Source organism: Rattus norvegicus, chromosome 12, assembly GCF_036323735.1.
Source record: "Rattus norvegicus strain BN/NHsdMcwi chromosome 12, GRCr8, whole genome shotgun sequence".
Taxonomy (NCBI): Eukaryota; Metazoa; Chordata; class Mammalia; order Rodentia; family Muridae; genus Rattus; species Rattus norvegicus.
Window position 1 is genome coordinate 27,429,003 of NC_086030.1, and position 8,389 is coordinate 27,437,391.

The 8,389-nt window shown below is 51.7% G+C and overlaps 1 protein-coding gene and 1 long non-coding RNA gene across 6 annotated transcripts; one reads left to right on the forward strand and one right to left on the reverse strand.

Moving 5' to 3' along the window:
- Positions 1-601: 601 nt before the first annotated feature.
- Positions 602-7,867, reverse strand: LOC120095920 (uncharacterized). 3 transcript variants are annotated; one of them, XR_010056500.1, is made up of 4 exons: positions 7,608-7,867; positions 6,254-6,354; positions 1,437-4,039; positions 602-1,224 (listed from the first exon to the last, which is right to left on the reverse strand). It is a non-coding gene; the product is annotated as an uncharacterized LOC120095920 (long non-coding RNA). The 3 variants fall into 3 exon arrangements; XR_005491895.2 differs by having other exon boundaries at positions 602-4,039; positions 6,265-6,354; XR_005491894.2 differs by having other exon boundaries at positions 602-4,039.
- On the forward strand, positions 1,090-6,241 carry Tmem270 (transmembrane protein 270). Of its 3 annotated transcripts, XM_017598507.2 has the most exons (4): positions 1,655-1,751; positions 3,564-3,667; positions 4,785-5,222; positions 5,939-6,241. In XM_017598507.2, the coding sequence occupies exons 2-4, from the start codon at positions 3,572-3,574 to the stop codon at positions 6,221-6,223; spliced, it is 819 nt and encodes a 272-aa protein (XP_017453996.1). In that variant the 5' UTR covers positions 1,655-1,751; positions 3,564-3,571; the 3' UTR covers positions 6,224-6,241. The 3 variants fall into 3 exon arrangements, with proteins under 3 accessions (XP_006249275.1, XP_213758.4, XP_017453996.1); XM_006249213.5 differs by lacking the exons at positions 1,655-1,751; positions 3,564-3,667 and adding an exon at positions 1,090-1,361; XM_213758.11 differs by lacking the exon at positions 3,564-3,667 and having other exon boundaries at positions 1,531-1,751.
- Positions 7,868-8,389: the final 522 nt, after the last annotated feature.

Below are 8,389 nucleotides of genomic sequence, written 5' to 3' on the forward strand. Positions count from 1 at the left end.
ATCTCTCCCTCCTTCCCTCTCCCCCACCCTTTCCTCCCTCCCTCCCTCCCCCTCCCTCCTTCCCTCCCTCCCTCCCTTCTTTCTTTCTTTCTTTCTTTCTTTCTTTCTTTCTTTCTTTCTTTCTTTCTTTCTTTCTTTCTTTCTCCATATTGGAGTGAAACTCAGTCTCTTGCACATGCTAGCCATATACTTTATTCACCACCTCCAAATTTCAGCAGTTGCTTCTCTCCTTAAACCATGTGTGTCTCCAGTCTGGGTTCAAATGCAAGTCAATAGTCCTGACAGCAAGTGCTTTACCTCCTGACCTGGTATTTGATTCCTTCTTTCCTCTCTTTCTTTTTGAGACAGGATCTCTGTCTCTGTCTCTGTCTCTCCTCCCCTCTCGTTATTTCAAGACAGGGTCTCTCTGCGTACCTTGGCTGTCCTGGAACTCACAACGTAGACCAAGCTGGTCTTAAACCCAGAGGTCCCCTTTGCCTCTTGCCTCACAACTGTTGGTATTAAAGGCATGTGCCACCGTGCCTGGCTCCATTATTTTATTTCGAATTCGTTCTTTCATTATTTTCTGGAGTTTACAAAAATCATCGATATGACACCACGCACATTCATATGGGAACTTTTATTTTTATCTCGCTGAAAATGGCTCTTTTCAAGTTGCATAAATTAAAAAACAATCACGTTAAAAGACTTGAAATAGCATGTGGGGCAGAAGACTCAGAAGTTAGCCTCAGATACCTAGAGAAATGGAGGCCTGGCAGGGTGCGTGGCTTGCAGAGTCCTGGCCTCAATCCCCAGTTCTGCACAAATAATGAGAGAGCTAAATAAGGGGAAGACTCTGCATCTCATTATCTCGGGTTGGTTTCCTTCTTGTAACCCAGGCATTGACAGGAAATCCACAAGGATCTCTCAGGTGCCTCAAGGAGGTTGCTACCAGGAAATCAGCCTTGCAAAATGAGAAACATTCACGTGCCTTCCAAGGGCCCTGCTCCCCCCTGCGGTGTCTTCTGCCCCCGCGCGACCACATCCCGGTACTGCACCCGCTCGGAGCTCTTTTAGGTCTTGCTCTGGGGATGAGATCATACTTCTCCAGAGAGAGAAGCGGAATGGCGCCCCCTGGCGCGGTGCAGGGGAGCATACACCGATTCCTTTGTGCTCTCAGCTGGTCCTTCCTGGTTCTCTGAATGGAGAAACTCCAAGACTGCACACTCATTCTCCAGCCTGAAACTGATGGGGACAGGGAAGGGACAGGGAAGGGACAGGGAGAGAGGCCTGGTGGTGAGGATAATGGGGTGTCAGTTGAGGAAGCTAAGCTGGGGCTTCTCCTATGGCAAATCTGCTACCCTCAGGGTCCGATCTGGAAGGTAAGTCCATACAGATTTGTTCTCCTCATCCCTCCTTCATTTTGTCCTTCTTTCTCCACATCCCCGTCTCCCTACCTCTCCACCACCCATGTCTGGCAGATAAACTGAGTAGATAGAGAATTGATCCTAGGGATCAGTTATCCGGTCTGTGATGACCTTGTAGCCAGACTTGAGCTCAGAGGAGCAGGTAAGGGGATCAGTGGAAAAGGGTAGTGTGTCATGTGGCAACTGGGTCCCCATGGCAACTGGACCCCCACCCTGTGGCATCTGTGAGGTCACCCTGCCTCTCCTGGCTGGAGGAATGGACGGAGGCCAGACATGGAGGCCGCTCCCCGGGTCAGATTTGGCCTTCCTAGAATTCTCCTGCAGGTTGGGAAGCTCTCTGCGCTGGTAAGCATGGTGCGAATAGGGGACCTGTAGAGAGCCAGCCATTTCCAGCCCCCAAGGGGTAAAGGGCTAACTCCAGAGTATTGTGGCATGGCTGTCTACCCACAATCTCACCTCTTTCCCCTCCCCTACCCCTCTTCTCTTCCCTCTTCCCCATATACCTGTGTGTGTGTGTGTGTGTGTGTGTGTGTGTGTGTGTGTGTGTGTGTATTTGAGACAAGGTCTTATTATGTAGCCCTGGTGTCCCCGTACTTGCTATGTAGACCAGGGTGGCCTTGAACTCATAGAGATCTGCCTGTCTCTGCCTCCCCTGTGCTGAGACTAAAGATATACTCATCATTACACCTGGCTCTTTCTTTCCCATATATATGTGTGTGTATATATATATTATATATATATATATATGTATTGTGTGTGTGTGTGTGTGTGTGTGTGTGTGTGTGTGTTGAAAGTCAGTTCTCCCCTTCCACCGTGTGGGTCCTGGGGGGATTGAACTCAGGTTGTCAGGCTTGGCAGCAAGCGCCTTTAGCTGCTGAGCCATCTCATTGGCCTACTTTCACCTTTTCTTTCTTTCCCTTCCCCTTCTCCCTCCCCTGCTTCCTCCTTTTCTTTCTCTCCTGTCTTTCCAGTGTCTTAGTCTGTGGGTATAGGTATGATGCATGTACATGTGTGCAAATGCCTGTGTGTGCACATGGAAACCAGAGGAGGACGCTCTCTCTCCTTTATTTCTTTGATCCATGGAACTTGGAGCTGATAGATTTGTTTGTTAATTTTATTTTGTTAGGCAGTTTTGCAAGCCCCAGAGATCCTCCTGTCTTCAACAACACCTTCAGTACTGGGATTGCATGCATGTACTGGGCCATATATGCCCTGGGCCATGTGTGCACTGGGCCATGCCTGCCCTGACTTATGATGTTGGCACTGAGGCTGGATATCCTCATGCTTCAGCAGCAAGAACTCTCTCCTCCTCCCTCCCCTCCTCCCCTCCTTCTCCTCCCCCTCCTCCTCTCCCTCCCTCTCCTCCTTCTCTCCCCCGATTCCCCCTCCTCCTCTTCCTCCTCCTACTCTTCCTTCTCCTCTTTCTCTTCCTCTTCCTCCTTGTTGCCAGTGTGATCCTCCTCCTTTTTTCTGTGTAGCCCTGGCTGTCCTGGAACTCTGTAGACTATGCTTGACTAGAACTCAGAGACCCACTTACTTCTGCCTCCTGAGTGCCGGGAGTAAAGGTGTTAACACCACTGCCTGGCTTCAGCAGTGAGCACTCTCAATTACGGAGTCATTTCTCTAGTCCTCTCTCTTTCTCCTCTTTCTCTTCCTCTTCCTCCTTACCTCCTCGCTGTCTCACTATGTGGTCCAGGCTGGCCTGAAACTCACCACTGTAGCCTAGGCTAGTTCCAAAACGTACTGTATAGCCCAGGCTGGCCTTGAACTTCTGACCTCTGCTTAACGGCAGTCGTGAGCCCCATGCTTGGCTTTCTATCCTGGTCCTTCAGAACCCACAGTTCCCAGATGGTCCCATAGATATTGGGTATTAGGGGGTCGGTCCAGGTTGATCATCTCTGTCACCTATGGGCTGGAGGCTTTAGGCTCTACCAGAGAGGGATGCACTTCACTGAGGAATTCTCAATTACAACCTTATCCCCCCATTAATCCCGCTTCCTGGCATGTAGAAGTCACCCTTGAACAGCCTGCCACTCAGACGAGAGACCTGGAAACCTGTCTCTCCTTCTACACTTCTCACAGTAGGTCTCTCATTAAATCTGCCATCCCTCTCCCCTGTCTCCACATCTCTGTCCTTAATGATACCTTTATGCCCAGCTTTCCTCATGATGACAAGGGCAACCAGGGTCCCAGGCGAGCCCAGGGATTTGGGGGAAGCCAGCCAGCCGTGTGTTCGAATCCCACAGTTAATCAGAGGGGAGGTAATTTCTACCATTTTCTTTTAAAATTTTATCAATCATTATTGTGTGTGATGTGTGTGGCTGGTGCTCCATTGCCGTGGCACCTGTGTGGAGGTCAGAGGATGATTTCAGGGAGTCAGTTTCTCCCCTCTCCCCTCTCCATGGGCTCTGGGACCATCCTCAGGTCACCAGGCTTGTGGGGCAAGAGCTTGAACCACCGAGCATGCTCTGTTGCTCATTTGTCTGGTTTCATGTAGGTTAGTGTTGAACTTCCCATATAGCCAGAGAGCCTGGAACACCAGATGCTCCTGCCTCCGAACTGCTGAGCTTACAGGCGTGCAGCGCCTCTCCTGGTTTCATGCAGGACTGGGGCTTGAACCGAGGCTTTCATGACTGCAAGGCAAGCAGGACACAGCTGAGCTCTGTCCCCTAAGGTCACTCTTTTTTTTTTTTCTTTTTTCTTTTTTTGGAGCTGGGGACCGAACCCAGGGCCTTGCGCTTGCTAGGCAAGCACTCTACCACTGAGCTAAATCCCCAACCCCCCCTAAGGTCACTCTTAAGGAGCTGGCTCAGCGGTTAAGAGCACGGACGGCTCTTCCAGAGGTCCTGAGTTCAAATCCCAGCAACTTCAAGGTGGCTCACAGCCATCTGTAATTGGGTTCTGATCTGTGACAGATGCTCACATTAAAAAAGTCACTCTTAAAAAATAAAATCTTGGGAGGTAGAGGCAGGCAGATCTCTGAGGTCAAGGCCAGCCTGGTTTATAGATCAAGTTCCAGGAGATCCTACACAGAGGTGGGGAAAAAAAGATTGTAGGCAGGGCATGATGGCACTCAGCAGGTAAAGGCGGGAGGATCTCTGTGAGTTCAAGGCTAGCCTTGTCTACACAGTGATCTTGTCTACACAGCAATCTCCAGGACAGTCAGGATTACTTTGAGAGATCAGGTCTCAAAAGAAATAAAAATCGAATGAATGAATGAATGAATGGATGAATGAATGAATGAGACTGTTCTTGTGCATTACAAGTAAACTGAGGCTTAGCTCACAATGACTGGGCAGCCCCTATTTCTAAAGCACTGGTTGGGTTCCACCCCAGGTTGGTGGCACTGGTGACACTGGTGTCCCCGTCTTCCTACAGCTGATCCAGAACCGTATTCACTTGTACCAATTTCTCCTTCTGAAGATGGCCATCTTTCAGCACTGGGTGTCGGGACTAGCCCAGGAAGCCCGGGGTTCTGGCAGTGACCAGGCCTGCCTACTTCCAGAAGTCATCATAACCTATGCTCTGGGCTTGGTCCTTCGAGCTGGACTGGCATTGCTGTGGGTCCCTATGTGGCTGCTGCTCTGGGGACCCAGGTTGTCATACAGAGTCGGACTGTGCTGCACCCACACTATGAAGCTGGCCCTGGGGCACCTCTGTGCCTGGGAACCTCCGGGTCTGTCTCCAGCCACCTTCAGGGACCTGTTTCTATCCTGCCTGCATCGCCTGATGCTGGTGGCCTTGCTGGTACTGCTGCTAACCTGGAAGCTGTTGCAGAAAGCCCATCACTCCAGTCTGGGCTGGCTGCACAGCCAGGTGGGTTGACAGGGATGCAGGCTTGGGAGGCAGCTGGTCAGTACTGGGCACGGGAAGGTCCTGGGGCCACTTACCATGCTCTCTCTCTCTCATTCTTATTTTTAAAGCGTGTGTGTGTGTGTGTGTGTGTGTGTGTGTGTGTGCGTGCACGCGCACGCACACGCACACACACACCTGCGTGCCCATGTGTGCCCGTGTGCAGATGTCCTCTGAAGCCAGAAGAGGGCATCAGATTCTTTGGGACTGGAGCTGCAGGCAGTTGTGAGCCTGTGCCCACATTATCTAATGTGGGTAACAGAGACCACACTGGAGCCCTCTGGGAGAGCAATAGTTGCTCTCAGCCACAAACCCATCTCTACAGCCCAGTACAACATTACTTTTTTTTTTTTTTTCCCAGACAGGGTCTCTCTATGAAACCTTGGTTGTCCCGGAACTCAATTTGTAGAGCAGGCTGACTTTAAACTCTTAAAGTTCTGCCTGGCTCTGCTTCCCAAGTGCTGGGAATCAGAGAGGTGCGCCACCACCTCCTGGCCCTTAGAGTGTTACTTACGAAAAAAAAAATTGTGTGCATGCATGCTGCACTCAAATGGGTGTCGGAGAACAGCGGGGTTTGCTTCTATTCTTCCACCATGTGTGGGCTGGGGCTCAAAGTCGGCTTACGTGAGCCATCTTTCCAGTCCTTACCAATGCTCCTGCCTGTCTGGACCCTCCTATAGAGTTCTATGCTCCTGGAAGCCCTGGCTTTGCTGAGACGCCTCTACCTGTGGGTGGAGCACAGGACCACACTCACTTCCTGGAACCTGGCCTATCTTGTCACTTGGACTACCTGTCTCGCTTCCCACCTGCTTCAAGCTGCCTTTGAGCACACAGCCCAACTGGCCCAGGCCCAGGAGGTCTCATTCGAGGAGACCTCAGAGCCCTCATCTCAGTTCTTAATTCCAGAATCCTCCACCACCGAGTCTGGACCCCTCCCTTCCCAGCCTGAAACCCCCGGAGAATAAATGTGTCCCCCACCTGCCCTTCAGACTCACCACCTTTTTACCTCGATGGACTGGAAGGCTGTTCTGCGTCATGTGGTGCACGTGCCTGTGCGTAGGAGCACACAGGGGTGAACTATCAGGCTCAGGCACTTCTGGGAAGAAAATCACATTCCTCAAGTGCCTTTCAGGTGTCACGCATCATGCTCCTCAGACACTTTACACATCATTTGCTCTGTCTCCTAGCAACCCCAGCATCTGGCTTGACTATCATTTTCCACACAAGAAAACTGGGCCTCGGAGACTGGACATTTCCAAGGTCATAGAACATACCAGAATCGGCTCAGGTCTCCAGATGGCTTTGTTTCCCGCCCAGGCTGCAGAGTCTAAATCTATGTCCCTGGTTCTTAGCTCCCCAGGGATTTGAAGGGAGCTGGGCAGTTAGAGACTCTGGCCTCTTGAGGGTGCCAGGACCTCACAGTTTAGAGTCGGAGACAACATTTGGAGTAGCTTAAAGTCTGAAAGCAGCTTATCCACTCACCCACACATAGGTATAGGTCTGCACGCTAACCACTGCATCTACACACCCTCCAATTATCCAGAGGACCCTCCCTGTCTCCTCCCTCCCTTCTTCCCAACTTTCTCTCTATCCCTGCCTCCCTCTCCCCTCTGTCCCCCTCTCTCCCTCTTATCTATCCGTTCCCTCACTCCTGCCTCCCTCCTTCCCTCCCCCTCCCTCCTTCCCCCCTTTATCCATCCATCCATTCCTCCATCCACTCAAAACCCATCCATTTATCCATCCTTCCAAACATCTCAGATTCACCCATCGATTCTTCTATCCATCCAAAAGTTCAGCCACCCACTCGCCCACCCAGCCACCCATCAATCCATCTGCCCCAAAACTCATCCTTCCATCCCTCCACTCCCCAGTCCATCTATTTAATCCCCAAATGCATCCATCCACCCATCCTGCCCTCCACTCTTTCACAGATCCATTAGTTAGCTTGTTCTTTCCTCTTCCCAAAATGTCACATCACAAACTACCACTCTCCCCGGGCAAGAGAAGACTTATCCAGTCCCCTCAGCCTCTCACTGGCAAAGGCAGGCTCCTTCAGACATGGGCTAGCCCAGGCTCCGGCCCTGGCCTCAGATGAGTGATGCTTAATGAGGAAAGGGGAGGGGCTTGTTTCCTGAGAGTCAGCCATCACCCCCTCACCCCTGTCCCTGGCTCAACTCCTGGCACATCCGTGTGTGTGTGTGTGTGTGTGTGTGTGTGTGTGTGTGTGTGTGTGTGTAGGTTCAGAGAACCTATTTCCCCTCACCTCACCCTGTTCCTCATCTTCAGGGCTGCTAATGCCTCCCCTATGGCTGTTCCCTGCTCTTCCTCCAAATACAAGAAGCAACTTACCTGCCTTCAAGAGACCTCAGAGTGGGCTCTTTTTGTTCAAGGGAGCACGGTTGCTGGAGTGTGTGGAATGGCCTACAAGCTCCTGATGAAAGGACAGCCTCTTCCGGCTTCCAGAGAGCCCAGAGCTTGCTGGGGGAGCCTAGGTACCAGACCCAGGAAGGTGTTTGAGCTGCCTGGGACCAGGGTAGGGCCTCTGCATCTAGACAGGAACAGAGAAAAACACAGGCCCAAGGCGGGAAAGGAAGGTGACAAAGATCCGAGCAGGGGGACACAATGCTAAGTGGGGCGGGGCTGGGGCTGGGATGGAATCGGCCTTGGCATTGAACTGAGGTGAGATTGTCTCTGCGATACTGGCGATTTTTTTTTTCTTTTGGTAGCTCCCCGCCCCCACCCTGCCCCCATGTGGCATTCGTTGCAGACAGGCAGGGGACTTGGGGTGGCAAGAGGTTGACACACACCACCTGTCACTTTCTACCTCTCTGATCGCCTCTGAAGGTCGCTGATTTTGCCAGACTGGCTGGCTGTCTACATCTCCAGGCCCCTGTTTTTGTTTTATTATTGCTGTTGTTTGCCTTTTGAGACGGTGTAGCTCCGGCTGATCTGGAACCCACAAGGTAGACCGAGACCTGCCTGCTTCAGCCTCCTTAGAGCTAGGATTAAAGGCATGGGCCATCACTCCAGGCTCTTTTTGCTTGGAGACAGGTTGGTCCATGCTGGCCCTGAAACTGCAGTCGTTTCTCATTCTAAACAGCTGGGTCCGCCCGCCCACCAATCCCGGCTTT

Bases quoted from the DNA above. Each gene is read 5' to 3' on its own strand.
- Tmem270 (XM_006249213.5), top strand. From the start codon at position 1,182: ATGGAGAAACTCCAAGACTGCACACTCATTCTCCAGCCTGAAACTGAT. The intron at 1,362-4,784 runs GTAAGTCCATAC...GTCTTCCTACAG, and splicing joins CTCAGGGTCCGATCTGGAAG to CTGATCCAGAACCGTATTCA. The intron at 5,223-5,938 runs GTGGGTTGACAG...ACCCTCCTATAG, and splicing joins TGGGCTGGCTGCACAGCCAG to AGTTCTATGCTCCTGGAAGC.